This window comes from Lutzomyia longipalpis, chromosome 2 (assembly GCF_024334085.1).
Source record: "Lutzomyia longipalpis isolate SR_M1_2022 chromosome 2, ASM2433408v1".
NCBI lineage: Eukaryota > Metazoa > Arthropoda > Insecta > Diptera > Psychodidae > Lutzomyia > Lutzomyia longipalpis.
In genome coordinates, this window is record NC_074708.1 from 39,929,468 (window position 1) to 39,953,899 (window position 24,432).

The following is a 24,432-nucleotide window of genomic DNA, read 5'->3' on the forward strand; positions in this document are numbered from 1 at the left end:
GTAGACAGATTGGGATTGGAGACTGGAATTACAGATACAAGTTTAGGATGAAATTTTGAACAGATTCAAATGAATACTTTTAAAAAGTTCTTTTATCTTAAAAGCTCTATAGTTCAGTTATTATATTCCAATTAATAACTTGCGTGCTTGTCTTATCCTAAAAAAAAATTAGAAGTTTTAGACGGATTATCAGCGTAGAAATTCTTGTAAAAATTAAAAATATTCTTCAAGAATAAAGTCATTTTATTTTTGTGACGACAATGATTGTTCTCTCGGCTTTTCTTAACCTAGAACTATGCTAAAACTTTAATTAAGTCCGGAATAAGCAGATAAAAGTAGTTCCTGAAACACGAAAGTATCTTTGAATCATTTTTCCTGACGATTCATTTGAGAGAATTCAATCTCTGGAAGAAAATTTTTTTTTCTTTTATAGAAGTTTTTGGGAAGGATTTTTCCTAGTTTTTATAACATTTTTATAGCCTTATGGAAAATAAAAAAATGTGATGAAGATATTAAAAAATATTTCTAGTGTCTCTTAATTTAAGTCCGAATATTTACGGAGGAAACTTCCAGAATATCAAATCACATAAAAACATTCATTAAGTGTTAATTAAATAATAGAAAATCTGGCTCTATTCCAAGATATCCTTTTTATCATAATTAAAAATCTATCTTGGCTAAACAGGCAATCTAACCTGGATAAGATCCGGTCCAAAACCGATTTAGAAAAATTCAAGAATCTTAACTTCAACAAGCACCAAACATTCTTCTTGTCGAGTTCTCTTGCAGTTCAGTTAATTCCTAAAGTTGTTTGGCGTTTACCAGAGTAAGGAAATAACCTGATTCCTTGTCTAAATACGAATAATTCTTTAATTTTTAAACATTTATAATTTAAAAAAAAATGTTTTAAACAAAAAGACAATTTTTAAAAATAAATATAAAGGTTTCGGAATTAAAGAATATATCCGTATTTAGACAGTGAATCAGGAGATTTCTCTATTCTGGTAAGCGCCAAACAACTTTACCAATAGGTAGATATTCTTGACCTAATTAATAATAAATCTTCAATCTATTTTAGTTACCAACTCTTTCCTTTAATTTCAATACGTCATTCTGTGTTTGTGATATCTTCTTGACAGAGTATAACTGCCAATTTTCACTTGATTACCTCCAAGGGCATGACTTTGGGAGACATTTCAAATACGAGGATGTTTCCTCTCTCTATGGAAAAAAAACTTCACGTTGAGGAAGAAAAAATCAAAAAAAAAATCCACAATATGATGATGAATTTTCTTAAGGGAGGAAATTGAAGAAATTTCCGTGACTTTTATAAAATATTATGAATAATTTGTAGAGGAAGCTTTTTGTCATTTTGTGTAGAAGATTTGTGGGGGGGGGGGAGGGATGAGAAGTTTTGAATAAATTAGTGGAGAAGAAAATGTAATATACTTACATTTATGATGAAGAAGGAATGATAAAAAATATTTATTATTTGTTCTTTGTTTTATGTAGCAACTTTCTGGACGTCGTCCAAAACGAAGTACTTCGGGTTCACAATCTAGTCTGGCATCAACTCCTGGTCATAGTGGTACGAGCAATAAACGAACTGGATCAGCCGAATGGCCAGATCCACCTGAGGCACCAATTTGCAGTACAGAAGATGAAGCAGCGTCTATTTATTCGGATTCTGGTGAGACATTTTTGTGTGAATTTTTTATACATCTACATTGACATTGTTTGGTGTTGTGGGGGCCGGGGGGGAGGAAGGGGAGTGTTATGTGTCTGGTGTTTCTAATATGATGAAAATGCTTGTTCATTAGATGAAGTCATTCCATATCCCACGAGCTTCCTGGGGCAGGGAACATATGTTATCCGGAAGGGTAGAAAGCAGCGTCAACGGGTGGCGAATATTGAGGGGGTGTCATCAGTTAACAGCAGCCGATATGGGCGAGAGAGTGGTGGGAATATTGAGTTACCGAGCCCCGTCTATCCTGCCTCAATGCTCATTCCCAATTCGAGGCATAGCATAGATTTGGGATCACCACCTCCGCCACCTCCGCCCATCATGAATTCACTTTGTTCACCAAGGTAAGAGAGTGTCCAAGCAGGGAGGATGAATGCTTGTTTTATGACCAATCCTTCTCTTTATTTTTTCATGCTCATTTGACCTTCTCTGATTGAAAAATATCCACCCCCATTTCACTGTGAATTACCTCTGTCCTTCCTTGTTTGACTTTTTACACCTTCAATTGATTTTTCTCACCTTTCCACACAACTACTATTTATAAGTGTCTCACGATTTAATTTATTTTATTCTTAAAAGCAAATTTTAAGAGAAAGAAAAAATGAAATATTCTTCGCCCACAGATCACGTTTATCATTAGACTTAAGTTCACCTACCTCAGAGCTTCCTGCATCAGCATCAGTCACAAATAGCACCACTGTAATCTCACCAAGATATTCTGAATTCAAAACGTACAGTTCCACATTTGATGGGCTCCAAGCACTTGATACAAGCAATACCGGACAGGCAGCTACAACGGGCTATAGCAATGGATACTCACTAACTCGTGTGGCATCGTTACCAGCAATTACACCACCGCATTCGGGTAATTTTTCTCACATTTTACCACCCCCCCACATAGCATTACGCCTCTTTTATCCATCTAATGCCCACCTACATCCACCCAATGTGAAGAGTCACCCAACTGATTGCCAAAGGAGCAATTTCATCATCAATTTAAAGAGATAAAAAGCAGGAGGGAGAAATGAGAGAAAAATCCTCTTTTCTCTATTTTCTCCACCCAATGCACCACCTTCCCCCCTCCCCATTTTTCCCCATCGTACACACACCACAGTCTCCTCTAAAGTAAATCAATATTTCATTCATATTCATGATGCACAAGGCTCTCTCGCTCACTCCTTTTAATTGATTGAAATTTTGAACAAATAAAATAAATAGAGCGTGTACACCAGGCTACATATATTTTTGTTTTCTACACAATCACCCACAATATTTATTCTACATATACCTACAATTTTATTATGGAAATTTGTGCGTTGAAAAAAAAAAGTGACGAACCTTCAGGATAGGTACACTACCCTCAAAAAGTTTCCGGGCAAGCAAAAATGGGGCATTTTTGAAGGTAAAATTCAAGTGGCTATATCTCCGGCTGTGGTTAACCGATTTTCAAAAATTTATTAATTTTGAAAAGGTACATTTCTCACCTTTCCAAAACTGGCAAATTTTTGAAAATCGGTCAACCCGTTTTTATTGGCAGCCATTTTGATTAACCTAGGTAAAAGTGTTTTTTCACAATTGCACAAATTTTGACTTTGACCTCTTGCATCTCGGCCACTAGTACACCGATTTTGACGAATAGAGTATCATTGGAAAGGTAATTATATTCCCTTTCCTAAACTGGTAAATTTTTGAAAATCGGTTGATCACAGCCGGAGATATAACCACTTGAAATTTACCTTCAAAAATTCCCCATTTTTGCTTTCCCGGAAACTTTTTGAGGGTAGTGTATTTTTCATCCATTTTCAACCCACCGGGCAATTGTCAAAGTGATGCTCTCAGTTTTTTTTACCTTCACCAACAATGTTTTCCACATGATAGCAATGAGATTAACCAGAAAGAAGACATTATGTAAATTCAATTTTATTGAATTAGTCTAGCATCATATTTTTCCACATCCTCCGCCGTAGCGAGAGGAACACGAGGGATTACGAAAAGCGATGCATTGTTGGAGGTTTATTTTTCTTCGTGACACAATCTTGGGGGTAATTTTTAACCTTTAGTGTGTAGGGTAGGGGGTAGTAGGTATATACAGATGAGAGGAGTATGTAAACCTTGAAATAACATTTTTGCATTCCCAGACATTACGTGAGGAGAAGAAGCAAAATCTGCTTGTGAGCAATAAAAATAGTAAAAGAACAACTAAAACATGGTCACAAAGTTAGTTTTTTGAACCGGGAGGGGGGGGGAGGGAGTGAGGGAAAGAAATGAAAGAAATTCTCTAAAATTTAAGATAAGTACTTGAATTTATTTTATTTTGGAGAAGGAAAATTTCTTTTCTGTTATTCGGATAATCTAGAGAGAAGTTTTCCAAATATAATCCACTAGTCAACCCGAGCCCCCAATCACGTGTGAGCAATCACCATTTTAAGCTATAAAAGGGGGGCGTATATTAATAGGGGGGATGAATAATACGGTACCCCGAGAAATTCTAAAAATAAAAAAATCCCGTTATCTGACCCTTCAACAGGTAGAAAATGGGAAAAAATCGATTTTTCTGTGGGGGCGCTATAAAGGGGGGTTGGGGCGGAATCCCATATAGCGCTTGCAACTCGTATTGACCCCCTCTACCCCCATACCAAATTTCATCAAAATCGGCCCAGCCGTTTAGGAGGAGTTCATGTGCCACAAACAGACAGACTTTTCAGCTTTATATATTAAGATATCTGAGGAAAGTCAAATACAGTAACTTTTAATGGATTTTGCTATTTTTTTTAAAGTCTGAAAATCCTTAAATTTTCCCCGATTTTATTTAAAATTTGTATGGTAAATTTAAACCTATAGAATTCATTAAAATAAAAATGTTGATAATTGGTTTTATCATAAAACTTCCAATCAAAGCTCTGCAACCACAAAATAAATCAATGGTTTCAGTTGCTGGATATTTAAGCGATTAAATGAAACTTCAAGGGGATTTATTACAAATATTATAACTTTTTAATCCTTCATTTAATTATTGATTACTTCCTTCTGAAGAATTAATAGCTAATTTGCACCTCTTTTTTTTACCTCTAAAAGTGGAAAATTTTTTCACTGTAAAAAAAGTTAAAGTTCGCAGCAAAGGTAAACTTTTCCAAGGCAAAAAGTGAAAAACATCAGCAGAGAATTCTAAAGTTTGTATTGGAATTCACAGGAAAATTTCCCATTTCATTCAAAATTTAAATTAAAAACTGCACAGAAATGTTTATTTGCTAAAAACTTTTTACTTTTTTGGACATTTAAAATTTTTGCTGACTGGGTGGATTTAATTAGTTGTCCCTCATTGGCTTCTGAGTGAGCTTTTCGAGCTTTTAAAAAGAATTTCCTAGTTATGTATTTAGATAAATTTCTACAAATTATTTAATTTATAAGATTGTTGTTGACAGAATTTTTCTTTTATCAATTTTTTTTAAAGAATTTTATCAATATTTAATGTTTTTCTCGACTTTTCCTGTGTGCTACCGATTTTTAAACAAAAAATTAAAAATCAGCAATTAATTTAAATGCTCTTTATCTGCTAATTAATTTTTTTGTATGGGGATTCATCACGAATATTACGAATTGTATAAAAAAGGTTTTAATTAAATAATCAACTGAAAATTTATTTTATTCTTAATGATTTTTAGTATAATTTCATACAAAGTTAGACTGTTTAAATGAACACCAAACTTAATTAATTCCTTAAAAATTGTTATAAGGTTATACTAAAAGCAATACATTATTCAAATAGAGCTTAAAGCTTTCGAGAAAGTCTACAAATTAAAAAATTAAAAAAAAATTTCTTCAATTCGAAAAATATATTTAAAGCTCTAATCAAACATCAAAGAAAGCTTCAAAGTTCTTCATTATTCTTTCAATTGCCTTAACTCATTAACATTGGAACCCCTTAAATCAACCCCTTTAAATCATACTGAATGATTAACTTCTAGACAATAAATTAAAAAAGTAACAGCAAAAAATACATTTATTACCTCTAGAAAAAAAACCAATACTAAAGAATTTTTTTTGCTGTAGTGCGTCTCTCAAACAATACCACACTGCAGCAGGTAATATCAAATCCCATTTGATATGAAATTCGATTGAATGCAATAAAACTATCTGCTTTATAAACTATATCCACATTGTAGCTATTTGAAATCACCATTGATATTCTCTCAACAAAAGGAGGATAAATGCTGTATGGAAATTTGAGTACAACTGTCTGGAAAAATTCTCTCTCTTCCCTCCTACTCTCCCCTCATTCCCCCAAACATTGAATTCTAAACTAAATTCTGTGTGGCTATGTGTGAGGGAAATAACTTTATTTCGTCTATTTCCCACAGTATCAGACACTCTCACAGAATTGTTAGTGGCATAGATGGATTTGAGAGTGCATTTGCAATAAGAAACAATTCTCTTTGTACTACCTATACATATAGTTTTGGTGTTTTCATTAAAACGGAGGAAATTTTAATAATGTAAAAAGGAGGAGGTCTGTTTTAAATTTAAATTTATGAAAAGTTTAATTAAATTAAAAGGTGTAGTTGGGAGTCATTGTGAAGAGAATGGCTGCTGAAGAAACTTTTCCTTTTGTTTCTTTCCTTTTTGTGCTGTTGTGCGGAAAAGGTGGAGAAAATCTGTCAACCCCACGCCGAGAGCTCGCACCACCCATCGAAGAAGATGAGGAGCAGGACAGTGAATCCCAACGTGGGGCCCCATTGCGGCAAATTGAGAACAACATCAGTGCATTGCTGCGTGGTGATATCCCCGTGGCTCGTGTTGCGGACATCCCAATGATCCGACGACCGTTGGGCTTCCGTCCGGGTGTCCACAAGTCGGAGAGTGCCAAAGAGATGCTACTGTCGCAGTCGGTGTTTGGGCCACTGCCACCGTCACCGCCGAGCTCTAGTCCCGAAATGGAGAGTGATGGATTCCCGCCACTTCCGCCATCGCCGCGACATGAGGCCAAAGATGAGTACCTTGACATGAAGCGAACACCACGGCTGCCGCCAAAGCGCACCGATAGCTACTACCAGGAGAATGAGGAGGATCAACCGCCGGCGGTGCCGCCGCATCGTGGCCCATCGCTCAATACACTGAAAACACGATCAATGGATGCGGGTTTCAGCAAATCCTACCGCAATGGTACTTTCTCATCCACCTCGCCCCATGGCCCCGGCACATTGCCGTCAGAATTGGCGGGCGTGGGTGGGTGTGGCGGCGGGGGTGGTAGCGGAATTGGCTCCAGACGACGCTTTATGTCGGGTGCATTCCCCAAAAGGTCCGGACAGAGTCCGCGCGAGGAGCGACGCCTTCAGACATCGTGTAGCTTGCCAGAGACACCCATTTTTGCAAGAGGGTGAGTGTACCATCATCAATTTTCCCATTCATTTCATACTTCTCTACTCTATCTCTTCCTTTGTGTGTGTGCTCCCATGAAAATGCACCAAAATTCAGCACACACCAGACGCCACGTGCTTTTTACAGACACTCCTCGTTTGCTTGCAATGAAGATAACATTTTTCTTAAATCGCATTTTAATGATGACGCCCACTCTTTACGTGCTACGCCAAAAATTTCACTGACCTAGATTGCTTTTTTTTTTGCTTCTCTGCAACTATTAGAAAGAGGAAGTAATTTAAATCTCATTCCACCTTCTAATCGTTAAGTTTTAGAGTTTTTCTTTCATGAAAATTGAATATTTTCCCATTACTTTTCATTGTTTTAGAGCTTTTGAATTGATTTAACCAATAAGCTTTTCGGGGAAACTAGCTAAAGCTCTTTAGTAGATAAATTGTCAAAAATGATTGATGTTCATTTGCTTTTATGGATCTAATAGAAAGTTGAGGTCTTCTATGTCTTTAATCATAGAAGAATTGAAAAGCTTATCAGAAATCAGAGATTATTGTTGGAAAAATTACTTAGAAAAGTGAGTAAATTATTATTTAAATAGGAAAAAAGAAAAGATTGCTCTATACTCGAACCGACGATTTTTATGATACAAACCGAGTGCTCTATTCATTGAACCAACTAACTGCCAGTATAGTTAAGTTAGAATTACAAAAAAAATGTTTTTTATCTTTTAAATTTTGTCAGGAATTTAATCAAAGAGAAAGGATTTTACGAATTATTCCAGTCAAATATTTATTTTATTTTTACTATAAAATAAATAAATTTAACTACATTTTACTCCATAACAAAATAACGCCTTAAACATAATTTTAACAAAAGAAATAACAAAAAATTAGTACCATGTTAGAGATATATAGCAACATTTTATTCCTTAAAATTATTATTATGAGCATGAAGTCAATTTCATTGAAGAGTTATGTTTGTTGGAAGAACATCACAAACATTACGATGCGCAATCAAATGGCAAAAAGTCTTTTATAGCTGCTGTCCGTCCATATTTTTCAACACTATCATCAATGCAATTTCATCGTATTTTAGCCCTTCTTAATTGCCTTATCAAAGTGAGATGAGAAAATTTCGCACAAAAACGGCTTTTAATCCCATTAACATGGAAAATTAATTTTTCCGCAATGCTGAAATTGAGATATTAATTATTCATATTTGTCCCTTTTTTTCGGCGGGTAATTTACTTTTAATGCACTTCCTTCGCGGGCGCGATGTACTCTTCATCGTGAAGAGTTTTCCCTTTTTTTTATAATCCTCGCTATGTCTTTGGCGTGCAAGGGGTGGAGGTGAAGGAAATGAAGAGAAACCCATCTTGTTTGCAATGTTAAAAGTAATGGTGCTGTGAGTAAGAGAGGTATCAAGGAACACCACACAATGTTTTATTCTACAAAACACTATCTAGCATAAAATGTACATATTTTCCGGCTTCTTTCTCCCCAACTTGGCGTACATACAACAACCCATTATGTGTAAAAGAAAATTCCACTTTTCTTGCACAAAATACGAGGAGCATGTGTGAATTCAGTGTAAAATCTTGATATGCACGTCCTTTTTTGCATTCAAAATGAACTTATTTCGCCATGAGACTACACGTATTGTGTTATATTTTGACACAAATAACCCTTTTTTGTGCTTCTTTCATTCCTTTGGGTAAAAATTCAACTTTAACCCTTTAACCCTTTCTCCTGGGACAGCGTAAAATTAAAAGAAAAATCTCTCTTCTGTCAAAAAGTAAATAGATTTTTTCCCTGCAAAAGACTTTAACCCCTCCAACCCATTTTCCAATTGCATAAAAATATTATTTTGCATTACACTGCAATTTTGCACACTCTCGAACTTTTGCAATAGTTTCATGGGGAAACTTTTAACGGCAAACCCAAAAAGCTCTCTGTGGACCAATCGCTTGGTCTAAAAGCACAAAACTTTGAGCTCTATATAAAATTTTGTAATATAAAAAGGAAGATTTTATCGTTCTTCTCATGGAGGTTTCAAGATGTTCCTTCATTCACCCCGCACCATAGAAATTTTGACCAAGATGAGGAAATGTTTATACGACGAAATATCTCTTTGCCAAACAAACTGCGAAGCAATTATAATCCCCAACATAGAATTGGGTAAATGTAAGAAGAATTAAAATAATGTTTTGTGGTCTGAATTGGCAAAATTTTCATGAGGGAGATTCTTCCCTCCATGCAAAATATTCTCCCAAAGATGTGAAGAAATCCATATAAATTCTCTCACCTGCGCCCCACATTTCACGAGTGTTGTAAAATAATTTGCCCCCCTTTTGTTAATTTATCGCCAGGGCATGCAATTATTTTTGGCCAAAAGGAGATTTTGCAGCAATGAAAAAGGAAAATATTATATATTCTATGTAATAGAGGTTTCATTTTCATTTCCCCTATTGTTTACAATGGGCGTTGAATTAAATAGAATTTGGATAAAATTATTAAGGGAAAATATATTTAGGGTACGATGGGGGAAAGTTGGTTAATTTTGGAAATACAATTTATTGTAAATTAATCAATTATTAGAATTGAATTAATAAATTAAGGCTTTGAATCCTTTTTAATCTCGAATTTTCTATTATTATTTAGCTGTCAAGAAAATTATAGCTATTATACCACTTTAAACTAAACGAAGTTTACAAGGAAAAGGAGTTTATTCCTCTTTGTATGGAAAAATCTCTCATTTGAGAAAACAATGGGGATCACTCGAATTCCTTTAGAAGTTCTTGTAAATTCACAAATAAATTTAGGCCTGAATTTAACTGAAAAAAAATCAGCAAAGACAAAAAAGTGCTTGTCTAAAAAAGCAAATAATGACGTCACTTTTGTATTTGATAACTCTTCCAATGTGTGGAGCTTTCATCGATAATTTTCGACACCGTAATTTTATGCTTACGTTGCGTTGTAAAAAAACATTGACAAGATCTTCCAAATGAAGTGATAGAAAACACAATAGTGACGTCATTGTTTGCATTTTTGGACAAATCCTTAATTTTTCCAGCTCATGACATCTCTATTGTATTTTTATATGTTTTTCTTTCTCTCTCAATGCATGAAGCTTTTTATCGATATTTTTTAACAAGGTATTTGAATTTTTCATGCATCGAAAAAAATCTATAAAAAAAATTCAATGGTGACGTCATTGTGTAAATTTTTAAGGAAATATTTTTTCCGATAACACAATTGGAAAATGGAATGTTTTTTGCGATTTACTACCCTTCTTTTATTTGTAACTAAATTACGAGTCTCTTGGTTGTTTTCTAGGGTAAAATTATTGCTCATATGAGGTTGAATAAACTCCTTTGCAAATTTTTTTTTTTTTGCTCAGAACCGGGTCAAGGCCCTAATTCAGCGACCAAGAAGTCCTTGAAGTTTTTGAATTTTATATTGAAATTTCAAGGGTTTCTTGAACAAAGAAAATTTAATTTGCAAAGGAGTTTATTCAACTTCATATGAGCAATGATTTCATCCTAAAAAATAACCAGGATGTCATAAAAATTGCGAAATTTGTTTGAAAAATAAGAGCAAAAGTATCGAGAATTCAGCTATAGTATTCTCCTGAAAATTATTGAACAGAGTTTTATTTTTATTAATTTAAATTTTTTAAGACAATTAAGTGATGAACATAAATAAAACAAATTTTGTATGCCGTAAAACTTGTCTCTCTCTCCTAAATAAATAAAAAATAAGGGCTTCAAGCCCTTTAATAAAAATTGCCAATACTCACCCCTCTCTCCTTCTCTATTCACAAAGTCAAAAGTCCCATTGCAAAAAAAAAGAGATATTGATGAGACGTGCAGTGAATTTTCATTAATAGAATTGAAATGCAAGAAGAGCTAAAAGGAGAAAAAAAGAGTAAATATAAATTGACTTTATATTTCGTTTTTTAATTTTCGATGCGAATTTTAATTTTAAACTCAATGATTGCTGTCTTATGCTGTGTTCTGTTTTTTTTCGTTTTATTACCTCTGCAGGTGCGATATTCCCCGGACGCCACATCGTCGTGCACCAGATTTACCAAATTCAGGAACAGGAAGTCGAACGGCACCACGTTCGGGGAACAATTCAACTCATTCTACATCAATGGGTACCTCCATTGTGGGAATTGGTGAGAAAGATTTTGCTTTTTTTTATCATCACGCCATCATTATCAGTCCAAACAAAAAAAAAAAAAAAAAGAAGGGCTGCGATTGCAGAAATTTGTTTGCTGCCATCGCAGAAAAAGCCTCCCAACCCCCATCCCCACGTAAAAAAAAAGCCAAATGAACTCCGCACTTGAAACTTTCAATTAAACTCACTCTCGCATTGGCGCTATCTCTTTTGGCGCATGTGAAAGGGGATGCAAAAACGGAAAAAGTGATAAAACTTCGTCATTGTGTTGTAGGGCGCGCGCGAGCTTTGATAGGGGTGGTGGCGGGAAGTAAGAATATCACATTTTTGCGCGGAGGAGGAAGTGAAGAAGATGTGAAATTGATCGGAGGAAGATAACAGTGAGGAAAAATATCCGCAGAGGAGTGTGAAAATGGTGAAAATAGTTGAAAGCAATTTTTCGGGGAAATTAATACAGTCACAAGAGGCTTATCGTGGCATGAAGAGCTTATTAAAAAGTCCCTCTAGGTACTTTTGTGGTGTGTGAGCTTTTAAAACAATGGAAGATGGTGGAATTTATACTCTCTTCCTCGCACTCTGTTAACTAACTAATCCATGTCAGAACAAACTTTTGGCACTTTATAAAATAATTTTGTAGATTCTCTCGGATTACAAATTTTTGATATATTGCCATGTAAATATTACTTGAAAGTTTTTGCTTCAAAAAACTTTAAGTTTGAAGAAGCTTTTTCAATGAATTTTTCAAAGATTTTCATGAAAAATTTTAAAAGCAATTTCTTTTTGAAATATTTTCCGTTAGCACATAAATCATCCTGTTGTGGGAAAATGAGCACAAATAGGAGCCAATCAGAGCACATAAAGCTCAATAAAGCTCCTCTCTTGTATGTACATATGTACAAGTTCTAAAAGTCAGTTTGGAAAGTTTATATTGATTTTGGAATCTTTTAAATTTCCCAAAACACTACCAACCCACGTTTAAATTTTTGCGTTAGATTTACAAGCATGATCAGGAAAATTGATTTTTTATTATCCATTCAATATTTTATATTGCAGAATCTCTTAGTTTACAAAAACAAACTTGAAAGTTTTCATTAAAATTTGCATCTAATTGGAGATTTTATAATGCTTCCTAACTCTCTCTCTCTCTCTCGTTGAAAGAGATCAATTTCATTGTGCAGATTGGACGGTTTTTTTTCTGCAAGACGTACTTCTGCAGTAATTTGAGAACTTAAAATATCAACTAATATGCTTTCCAGTAAATTGATTTTAGTCAATGATGCGTAAAATAAGCTTGTAAGTGTGTATCTGATGTTGCTCTGTGGTTGAAACAATACAATAAGCGTGGTGTGCTACATGACGGGATCTTGTGTGTCCTCATTGCAGTGAAATCACATGAAAATGTTTTGAAAAGGTTACACAGTCATTTAACCTTTAGCCTCCTATTGAGGTTGAAGTTTTACCTCTTTTTATTGAATATTTTAAGTTAGCTCGTTTTTGATACTTGTGGATTTTTTTTCTTGTTGATTTTGTGTCAAAGGAAAATAATTCTCCTACAAGAAAGTTGTTGAATTAGAAAATAATTATTCAGAGTTATTGTTTGAGCTTTTTTGATTCTTTTTTTAAGATCATTTTTAGCTGAATTAGTTTTGGAAATTGAATATTGATAAAATGGGTCGTGTTCTACGACCAAGAAATCATTGAAATTTCAAGAATTTCTTCTTTAACAAAAATTTTCTCTGGAATTTCAATAATTTCTTCTGAAACTTCATTAATTTCTTCTAAAATTAAGAGCTCTTTTGATATGTTTGTGGGGAGTAAACACGATGAATGATTTTTGAGGGATTGAATGCCCTGAGGAAGATCAAATCAAACACAAAATGTCACCAGAGAATTAACAGAAAATTCAAATTGAAAAATCGTATTGTTTTTTCATTTTGAATTTTCAAATCGATAAATCGTTAAATCGTTAAAAGTCGTTAAAACATCCCCTTTTGATTAAAGAATTCTTTTCTGTGCGTAAAATTTCCTTGGTTCATTCTTTATGGAAATAAAATTGTGGAGAGGATAAAATTGATTAAGAAAATGCGTGAGGTTGCCGTTAAGTCTTCCCATCCCCCTTCATTTTGCTTAAGAATAAAAAAAGAAAGAAAGAAGGATATATGCGAAGGAAGGTTAAGACCTTAATGACCTAATTGCCATTCTGCACCATTTATTGTACAATATGCGTTACGTAATGTACATGTATGTCTATCTGCATAAATTTTCACAGGAAATCCGGTGGGAAGTCGCCAGAGGAATATAAATCACCTGCTTGCGAGTGGTGAGATGCTACGCCTAGCTGGTGGCCCAGCACGCGGATGGTATCCGAAGCAGAGACACCGCCCGGCATCCACGGAGAATCTCGATCGGCTGCACCATCAGGCACAGGGGATCCGAGCATGGGATGCTGGTACGAGTAGCCGCAAACCGCTCACTCTGCCGCCAAACCTCACACCCAAATTTTTCAACAAGTCGCCACGTGAGGCATTGCGACGTGTCACTAGTTTACTCATTCGCAAAGGTACGCAAATCCCGCGGGGGTGGTAAAGCGCGAAATTTTTGTGTACCGCGTGGGAGTTTTACGAAGTCAACTCTCTCCCTCTCTCTCTGGTCTCTCGCTCATTGAATTTTACTTGATTTTTACTTGATCAGAGACGTTTTTTTCTTTGTTGTTTTGAGCAACAAATTATTGAGGGCTTCGAAGCCATTCACTTTTTTTCAGATGAGAGAGTCCCTCACCATGTTCCAAAGAAAACAAAAAAAAGGGAAGTTACCCAACGTATATATTTTTGTCGGTGTTCACAAATGGAATGTTTCTTTTTTTTTCTATTTAAAAAAAAACGTTGAATTTCCTTAGGGGCTACTCAGGGGCTGAGTTTAAATTTAATTTTTGTTGCAAAATTCATTGAAACTTTGGGATAAAATGCAAAATTTCAGATATTAAATAATTTAGGGGAGAATGGGGTAAAGTGTGATGCTTTTTGATGAATTATGACAATATTTCTCTTTTATTTATTGTTTTTAAATTCGTTTATTAAATCAAAATCTGTTATCTTAATATTTTGATCTATGAAAATCCTAACAAAGTTTTTCTAATTTCTATTGCTTTTGACAGTTTCGATTTCAAATTATGCTTCATCAGGTATCCTAGAATGTTTTCTTTTTCAAATTCTTCGTGAAATTCAGCAAAAATACTTTAGATTTGTTAAGGATTATTTCTTCCAAACACAAAACTTTATTTTACAAAATTAACAGGATTTTAGAAACTTAAAAATATTCTTAAGAGATCTTGCAAAAACATTTCATTTATTAGAATAGAAAAGATTTTTATCAGAATCTACCCTAAAAACTGTCAAAATCTTACAAAAAAAATTAAAGATGTAAAGAAAAGAAAAGATTTTTAACAGAATCTATCCCATTCATTCCGTTTCAATTTAACTAAATTCTTTCCCAAAGAAAAAGCACTGAGCAGCCCCTAAATGGTTTAAAATAGCGTGAGATCCTTTAGCGTTGAGGTATTATTAGAACACAAATTAAGCAAAAAAAAAGAAGAAGAGAGTGCGTGAGAGTCACATTTAGCATATTTTTTGGGGGGTGTGGGATGTCATTCAGTCTAAATCCGAGAATTATTTAATGATTTTGCACACACACATCGTCTAAAGTGATAACGACTTTTTCGGGGGTTAAATTTAGCCTCCGCCGTGAGAATGATTCAGTGTTGATGAAATTTGTATTTGTTAGGGTCGTTTTCACACCATAAATGCTGCCCAAAATTATGATACAATTTCCATTTCAATGGAGATTTTGCGACATCCTCCGCGATGTTTTCTCTCTCCTTTTTATGCGAATTCCTTTTTATAGTTTTTTGTGTTTTTTTTTATGATGAATCTATCGCAAGAAAAATATTGCGATAATGCTATAAAAATTTTATATGCATTGAGCTTTATCCGAAGGTTTTTTTTGTGTGCGCGAGGGCACCCCATAAAAATCCGTAAAAGATTTAATTTTATATTTATTTTTTTTTGTGTGACTTTGTGCAGTAAATGTGCAAAATATAGGTATTAATTTCTATTTATAAATTTGATTTGATACGGTGATAAAGGAAGTTGCGCGCGAGAATTGTGTGCAAGAAGCTATTAAAGGTCAATTTTGAGATTGATTATTGCGCGTTGGGAACTTCTTAAACACACCGTATGGGGAATTTTCTTCTCCTTTGTGTGATGAAAGAATTCCTTGGATGATGGCCTCTTACCGCAGCATTTATATTCACATAAAATGTCTCCATTCATCGGGATGCAAGGGGCGGGGGCGCGAATGAATGAGGCAAAATTAATGGAGCAAAATGTGATGAATTTTTAAGTGAGAACGGTGTGTGTGTGTGTGCTAAATAAAAATTTAATGCGGCATATATGTGAGAGGAAAAAAAAGGCACGAGACCGCGAATAAATTCACGTTTATAAATAAAATAAAAACATTTTTTTTTGCAATCGATTCTAGGAGAGACAGAAATAGCCAAAAAATCAGTATCAATTTTAGAGAGTGGGGATTTTGTCGTGTGTGATAAAAGCCAATGATATGCGCAATAAAATTGTCGTAAGATTCTCTTATCGCGCGAAGATTGACGGGGGCGTGATGTGTGCGGGGGGAAGATGAAAAGAAGTATTTTACACTTAAAAGGTGAAGAATGAGAAAATGAAATAACACAAAAGTTAATCAGTAGTAAACTTGTGGCGACGTTTGAATTAGAAAATTTGGTGTCATTGCTCACATAAAATCATTTCTCATTGCCTAAACACAACTCACTCCACCTCAAAAATATCATTTTCCCATTATTTGTTTTTTTAGTGATAAGAAAGAAAATGAAATGAAAATTCTCATTGAATTTTTCATTCATTTTTTGCACTTCAAAATGGCATGAAAATCCCTCCCAAATCATGTTAATTCTTATTAAAACAAATCTTCTATTCTATTCTATTCGTTATTCTCTTCTAATGTTTCGTAAAAGCATCATAGTGTTTTTTTTGTACACATTAGTGAGACAATTTTTGAGGATATTTTGAAGTAATATTTTACTCAAAATTGCTCAAAATTTATGACGCATCGTCGTGAAAATTTATGAGCCAACGATGAAAGTTTTACCAACATTAAATTCCTTTTACAACATTCTGAAATTATTATTATTATAGAATTTATCATACATAGTTTAGTATGTACATATGTAGCTATCAAGAAGATGTCTGGTGCATTTAATAATTTATCTATCTTCTTTTATTCTTTTTCTTGTAAATATATAAAGTGCTTTTAAAGCTTCTTTAAACTTATAACGTTTGAAAGTTTATAATTGCTGAATTTCTTTGAATTCTCATTCGAAGATTTGACCAATAATAAATCATAGAAATTTCCTAATGTTGTCAGACTACAATTTCTAAGGATTGATTTTTATTTACTAGAATTTTTGAATTGAAAAAAAAGAATGAAAAGGTTTGGGGATTAAAAACAAACAGAATTTTCTAACGACTGAACGTTCAACATTTTTTAAGTGATTGATTTAAATCTCCTGATTTAAATATCAAATGGTACGTAGCCCTTGTTTTAGCTAGATTTTTCTAATAGTCTATCGATTAATACTAAAAGACTATTGAATTTTTATCAATTATTGAGTTTGCAAATTTTTTTATCAATTACACAATGACTTTGAACAGACGGAGGTGAATTTTGTTTGACATCTTCGCGAGAAGAATTATTTTTGACACTTGGGGAGGATTTTTCGCGCGAACATAACCTCAAAGCAATTTTTTTACAGTAAAAGTGAGAAACATGGAAAAAAAACAGCATTGCAGTGTCCCCGGGGGTCTTTCTATATGCTCTTAATACATTTTCCAGGCGAAATTTTGCACATTTTGTGATAAAAAATCAAAATTGTGCTTTGTGAAGACTTCAAACAAAATTCACCTCCGTCTGTTCTGAGCCAATAGTGAGCTTAATTATCCAATGATTTGTATTAAACTGTCAGAAATTCCTATGGAATAAGCTTAAATTGATAAAATTTTTAACAGCGTTAGAACTTTCTGAAGCTACATATTTAACCCTTGGAGGATTTTTCTGGCCGTCATGGCCAATTGGACGTTTTTTCAATCGCCGCAGAACTGAAATCTATTGAACATTCAATTCAATTCAAGATCTTTGAAAGAAAACATTTTCTTTTTGAGAGAAAATTAATGTCAAAGTTTTGAGGTTAGAAATATCAATCCTCAAAGAATTAAATGTTAAAATTTTCTAACGATTAATATTTCAATGTCAAGATTTTATAACATTTCCATAAGTCAATGTCAGAATTTTCTATTTTATTGATTGTTTAGTATTTTATCGAAAAAATTAACAATTTATCGAAATTCTTTCAATTTAAATTGAAATGTGAGAGTTTTTATTCAATTGTAAGAACATTTAAATGTCAGAAGTGTCTAACGGTTTTAATTTACTTGTCAGATTTTCCTGAAAATTTTTATTTTAATTTCAGAATTCTCTATTGATTGCTATTTAACTGTCAAAATATTATATATAACAGTGTTGTTCTGTCAGAAAATTCTAACGATTGCTATTGAACAGTCAGAATATTCTAACCGGTGAATTAAACCAATAAAATGTTCTAGTATCAGTTGGTACAACAAAAAAATCAACAAAAAGTTTTAAAAAAATAATTTCAAATTCCATCAAACTCAATTTTTTTTTCTCACATTTGTCTCACCAATCAGTGTGTCTGTAAAACACTATGACGAATGGAAACAACATTTCTTCATCCTTCCTTCTCTCTGTAGATCATGTATTACATTAGCATTAGTAAATGACTAAACATTCCCCCTCATAAAAATCTTTCATTTTAACGAAAAAGCAAAGACAAGAAAACATGGAAAATTATTTGGCATTACAACAACAATAAAAGACGTCTAAATTGGTGCACAAAACTGAAGCAAAAAAAAATCATTAATTGTAATTTGCTTTCTCTCACACTCTGCATTCATTTTATTTGCATTAAATAATTTTGCATTAGATGTCATTTATACTAATCTATGCTCTTTTTTTTGCCTTCTTCTTTCACCTCCGCGCGTCTCATTTGCAGGCAACAGTTCCAAAGAAGCAAAACGTGATAGCCAACGAGAGAGGGATTTGCACATGACACAGTCACACTACAATCCTTCTGGTGCATTAGGTGAGTGAATGTGTTCTCTTAAGTTGAAAATTCATGCTAATTCCATGATGTAGAAATTCTCCGCATGTTGCATAAAGTGCTTCACCCCTCAGTGGATGGATCCTCAAGGGGACATCTCAAAGATTCTCTCCCCTTCCTCATCATCACAGTGTTCTGCACAACACTAAAAGTCTCCCATTTTGTACCCTCTGTGTGTGTGTGTGTGTGATTAAAGCTTACAATTCCTCTTCCTCCTTTACGTGCACTATTTTATAGAGTAGTAGAGTAAAGAAGAAGAATTAGTAGAAAGAGGACAAAGGAGGAGGAGAAGAAGAAGAAGCTTTAGTCTTTGGAGAGAATGTTTTGCCATTCTTCTTCTCGTCTAAAAACTCCCATCATGTTAGAGTAATGAGTTATTTTAAGTTTCCTCCTCATCGTCTGAGGAGGAGTGATGATGACAAAATTTATCAGTCGTGGAAATATTTTCTAAAACTCAAGGGAAAAAGAAATTGCCGATTGTAGCAAAAAGTCGCATAAGAGTGTAAACGTGTGTGACACTTTATGACCTGTCTTACGTGCTTCATGCACAATCAAATGGATTCTCACTTTGAGCGTCTTATCATTGATACCTTCTCATTTTGGTATTTTGCACAAAATGATAAAAAAAAACTCACAGAAGAGAGCAAAGAAGGAGATAAATAAATATAAGGAGAAATTGTCATTTGAAGCTCTTGGAAAATTTATCATTTTCATTCTAATGCTCTTCATGTGCATGAAATCATTAATTTTGTGTGAAATTATGGTGAGAACACTTACATTTAATTTGGATTAAGATATAGGAACTCTTAAACTGCGTATGAGGAATTATATTTATTTCTGGGAAATAATGGAAAATACTTTTAGTCATTCAATGGAAATTAATTATTATTTTAATTAATTCTGGAAAAAACTCAAATTATTTCAGATAAATTCTTCAAAGGGTTTTACCAGGGATAAGAAACTTTTTTTAAAAAAAATCTAAAATGGGAAACATTACGTCATGTTTTATCGTTAAAACTTTAAGAATTAAATCAAACAAAATGCTGAATAATAAAACTAAGATTGTGCATCTAACTCTGGATTAATACGTTATACCTACAAATAAATTGAATAATCTTTTTCAAGAAAACCCCTCGAATTTTTCAATGATTCCCATCAAATTCGTGGAAAATCTTCAGTTTGTCTATTATAAATTAGATAAGAAACAGAGAAGAAAATACAGAAAATTTCCATTTTGACGTAATTTTGTGCATTTCACTGACTGTGTACTATTCGAGGGAGCAATTTTGTGCATAGTAATTTCATTATGCGGCATATCTGATGGATTCGTGGCTATATAATGCAAAATTTATTTACCACCCATCATCGTGGGGGCGAGGGGAGAACTCTTGAGCTTTTCACAGTCCCCTCTCCCCACACTCTATCAATTCTCTCCACACCCAAAATGTCGAATGATGCGAAAGGGGGTGGCTTCAACACCACCACAACCAACCACCCACAAATGCCCTGCAGACATGCCATCAATTTTCACTTGGCACATTCCCATGAATGGCGCGGGAGAGAGTGGGTGGATGGCCAGGCCAAACCGTGGGGGTGACAAGCCGTTGTTAATTTGAAAGGTTATCATTTTCACACGAAAAAAAGGAGAGAAGTCGCCTTTTTTTCCACAATCACATCGCTTCTCTGCACATTTCACCCGCGAGCTCATTCACGGGTGCCGCACGGAAGTGCTTGCTTAATGATTCACGAAATTAGTGAAATTGTGACTTCACCTGTCTTATTATTCTTTTGCCCAAAGCACGGAAAAAACGCCCTCCACTCTTCCACGTCACACGGATGTCGGATGGAAAACAATGCAAAGGTGGGGTGAAAAAAAGTCTCCAATTATATTTTTTGTGTTCTTTTCTTTGAGCGGGAGCTTTCATCCCTTCACTCACTAAAGCTCCTTTCTTTGAGGCCGAATATATGATTTGAAATTCTTTCTAAATATTTCCCGTAATCCATTCTTTAATATTATGGATTTTCATGGGGGGGGGGGGGATTGGGGGCAGGAGTGTGTAACCTATAAAGAAAATGATTTTCGGGAATACTCCTACCCCACACACTGCATGAGGGATCAAAGAGTAGAAAGAAAATGTACGCGGTGTGCTTCAAGACAAAGGAGGAAATTGATAGAGCAAAAAGGAATCTCATTTGCAATTTCACTGGAAAACTCAACTTTTCTTATTTCCCATTTATAGTTTTTTATTGATGCCAATATTGGCGTCTTCTTGTGCATTTATATTTGAATAAGGAGAGATTCAGTGAAATGAAGCAAAATCTGAAGGTTCAGTAGGGAAATTGGATCTATATTTTATTAAATAAAAAGGACGTCTTATTCCATTTTATCATATTCAATTTTCAAAAAACCTTTCAAGGGATTATATAACTTATTACTTTCTTTAAACTTTCACGATGAAAAATGATTTTCTTGTGTATAAAAAAAACATTTAAAGAGTTTTAATTTAACCCTCCGTAGACCGAGAGGAGTAGGTGATCGACCTTAAAACTATATTAATATTTTTGCTAAATAATTTTTATAGGTAAAGGGTCAAACTTTTGAAAAAAAAAATGAGTCGGAAATAAAATACAAAATTTAACGTTCGAGATTTCCTCGATTTGCATCATTATCTACGACGTTTCGGACATTTAGATCTCCTTTTTCAGGTATAAATTATATGAGGAATCTCTAGTCAACAGTTTTGAATTCCTTTTAGGGAATAATGGAGCTTTTACGGCTCTTTTTTACCATGGTTATGTGTTAACGCGTTGATCAGAGATCGTCTTAAAAAATTGTTCCTGTAAAGGCTACAACAGATGGGCGAGAGATTCCTCGAAGAAAGTCCTTTCAGATCTATCCACTAATCAAAGTATTAACAAAATTTTTTAAAGAACCAGGATTTCCTTTTAATTTTCATTGATTTTTTAATTTTTCTTGATTAAAAAAATATAAGAATAAGAATTCTAAATCTCTAAAAATCAACGAAAAAGCTCAATTCTTTGCTGTAAAATGAATTCAATTACATTTAAGAGTCTACCAAGACGACAATTAAATCTCATTTGGTGACAAATTTTCCAAATTTGCTTAATTTACGTAAAAAACCTTCGAGGTCTGTTACTTACCCCATGACAATGAGTTTGAACGTTTCACACACAGCGTACAAATGGTTAAAAAATCTTCATTACTACGTCAGTATTAATTAAAAAAAAATATAATGTTAATTTGCATAAGAAAATTATATAATTCTCTCTAGAGATAAGGAAAAACAAAGAATTTTAATATTAATTTGCATTTCTTTTCTCATTTATTTTTTTTAAAACAGCAGAAGAACCTCAGAAAAATCCAACGACGCAGAAAAAGAAAGGATTCTTCAAGAGCTTCTGGAAGAAATCAAAGCACTACTCACTGGAACAATAATTGCCCCATTTTGTGCGGCGCCCCTTTTGGCGACGGAAGCACGCACAGAAGAGCCCTAAAATGAACGAGTGGAGGGGGTGGGTAAGGCTAAAGAAAAGATGAAAAGGGGTTAAAAAAAAAACTCAAGTGAACGGGATGTGTGCACACAAAAAGGATGAAAAGGATGGAAATGTAATTTTTAGAATTTACACATTTAGTAAGGACTTTTCACCATATTTTTCCCCGATATATAGTCATGTGCAAGTATATAAATGAAAGAATAAAAGCTCTCTCTTTCTCTCTCTCTCTCTTGTACACCTCCCCACGGAGGGGAGGAACGTGAGAGAGGAAAATTGGAGAAGAAGAGTTGAATATTATAAAGATGTGGGGGTGTGATTACCACATTCGTGCAATTTAAGCAAAAAAAATAGATTTCTTTTAAAGTTTTTTTTCTCCCTAATTTTCACAACCATCTGTGCCATCTTTGTGTTTTCTTTTTGATTTATTATCCACACAAAAACCCATAGAAAGAGATTATTTTATTCAATTTTTTCTTTAATTTTTATCTCTTCTCTTGGATTTCGTTATCCTTCTGTTCCGTTAAAACTTTTAAGAAATAATTTTTGAATAAGGAAGGATAAAATAAAACTTTCTACAAACTGCCATTAATTAGGAAATCGAATGGAAAATGCAATTTTCACATTTAAATTTACCAAAAATAAAAGAAAACGGAAATGATTTAAATGAATAAAAACCCCTCTGATGAAAATTAATCTAAAAAAAAATAAATAAAATAAAACTCCTTTCCTATTAGGAAATGTGGATCCTGAAAGAATTTTTGCGCAAATGTGCTGATAAAATAAAATTAAAAAAAAACAAAAATAAATATAAATTTTGTAATGGCCTAGAAAATTAAAATTTATATAATAAAAATAAGGGAGAAGTAGGTAAGTTAAAAGAAAAGAAAAGTGAAGAAAACACGTAACATTTCCATGAAAATTCATTATATAAACAGCTAAAAGTAAAAATTGATAAAAAAAAGATTGAATTAACCTGTACATATTACATTTATAGACTTATCATGAAATTGTTAGAAGATGAACTCCAATTTTTTCTATTGCGCAAATTTCCCTTAAAAAAAAAAACAATTGATAAATAGAAAAACTTTTCAATTTTCAATAAAAAAAAAATATTAACATTTTCAAGAAGAAAAAAAGTAGAACAACTTTCATATAGAAAAAAAGAAAATCACAGAATTAAAGACGAAATCATTGATAGGCATACAATAAAATATTTTTATAGAATAATGTTAGATACAGCAGAGAGCAAGGAAAGAACTTTGAAATATTTCATGAAGAAAAACGATACAAAGAAATAGCTAAAAACGCATCAATTTTATTTTTATTAATTCAATTTGTTCGTTAAATAATTTCTTCTATTTCAGCAACTTATTGCAGATATTCTTTTAAAGGAAAAAAAATGTTATAAAGATGAAGAGTTTTGGGAGGATTTTCAAGCGTAGCTGAGAAGCGGCATTGCGCTTGAAATATCACGGGTAGAGCACAAAATTTGTTTACAACCCACAAGCCAATTTCTTCCAATAATTTGAGATTGAGAGTGTGCTAAGGTCATGAAAATTGTGGCGAATTCGGCACAAATATAAACTCACAAAGAGAATGAAGAAAAGGATGAAATGAATGGAAAACAGTGCAGGGTCGATAAATAGAGACCATAGGAAATTTAAAGAAAATTCTTATATTTGAATTTTTTCAATTTAATTTAAGAAAATAATTTGCTGGATAATTCAAAATATGATGCATAAAATAATTTCTAAAAGAATAAGAAGAATCTGTCAGACTAGTCAGTCTTAAGACATTTCTTAAAAAAAAAAACTTAAGATTTCTTAATTTGTTTTTAAAGAAAATTTAAGATCTCTTAATTTTTTTAAAAGAAAACTTAAGATTTCTGAAATCAAGCTGAATTAGGCAAAATGTATATTTTTTGATGAAGGATATTTTTTAAATTTAAGAAATAGAAAATTCTACTTACTTATCAATTCAGATTTAGTCAAACTTTAAGATTCCTTAAGAAAAACTTAAGTTTTGGCTAACTTTGGGTAAATCCAGAGGGTAAATGGAGCTTCTGATAGATCTAAAAGTAAATAACTTTCTAACATTTCCTTTAAGGCCCATTTTGTACTAAAGAATTGCGAATTTGTACAGTTTTTTCTAAAAAGGGCTTGACTGATTCTCATTGAAAAGCCAATGAATTCTAGAACAAATTCGGAATTTAAAAGCCTCCAAAGTACGAGCATAAATCAATCCTTGATTTTTTTAAAACATTTTTCGGTGGTTGTAATTTTCTGACACTGTACTGTTTTCACATTTGGACGTAAAAATAATATTTTTTTAATTTTTTGACCTATACTTTGTGGGAA

The 24,432-nt window shown here is 33.3% G+C and overlaps 1 protein-coding gene across 8 annotated transcripts in view; it reads left to right on the forward strand.

Annotated features, from left to right (window-relative positions):
- LOC129791411 (uncharacterized) overlaps positions 1-23,384 on the forward strand; it is a 95,008-nt gene extending 71,624 nt beyond the window's left edge. For 4 of the 8 annotated variants that reach the window (XM_055829573.1, XM_055829579.1, XM_055829574.1 and 1 more), the window contains 8 exons: positions 1,513-1,690; positions 1,821-2,088; positions 2,368-2,609; positions 6,386-7,118; positions 11,160-11,293; positions 13,565-13,855; positions 18,452-18,541; positions 21,922-23,384. In XM_055829573.1, coding sequence (XP_055685548.1) covers positions 1,513-1,690; positions 1,821-2,088; positions 2,368-2,609; positions 6,386-7,118; positions 11,160-11,293; positions 13,565-13,855; positions 18,452-18,541; positions 21,922-22,016 — 2,031 coding nt within the window. In that variant the 3' untranslated portion in view covers positions 22,017-23,384. The remainder of the gene's footprint in view (positions 1-1,512; positions 1,691-1,820; positions 2,089-2,367; positions 2,610-6,385; positions 7,119-11,159; positions 11,294-13,564; positions 13,856-18,451; positions 18,542-21,921) is intronic. The other 4 variants (XM_055829580.1, XM_055829577.1, XM_055829575.1 and 1 more) reach the window with 3 other exon arrangements.
- Positions 23,385-24,432: the final 1,048 nt, after the last annotated feature.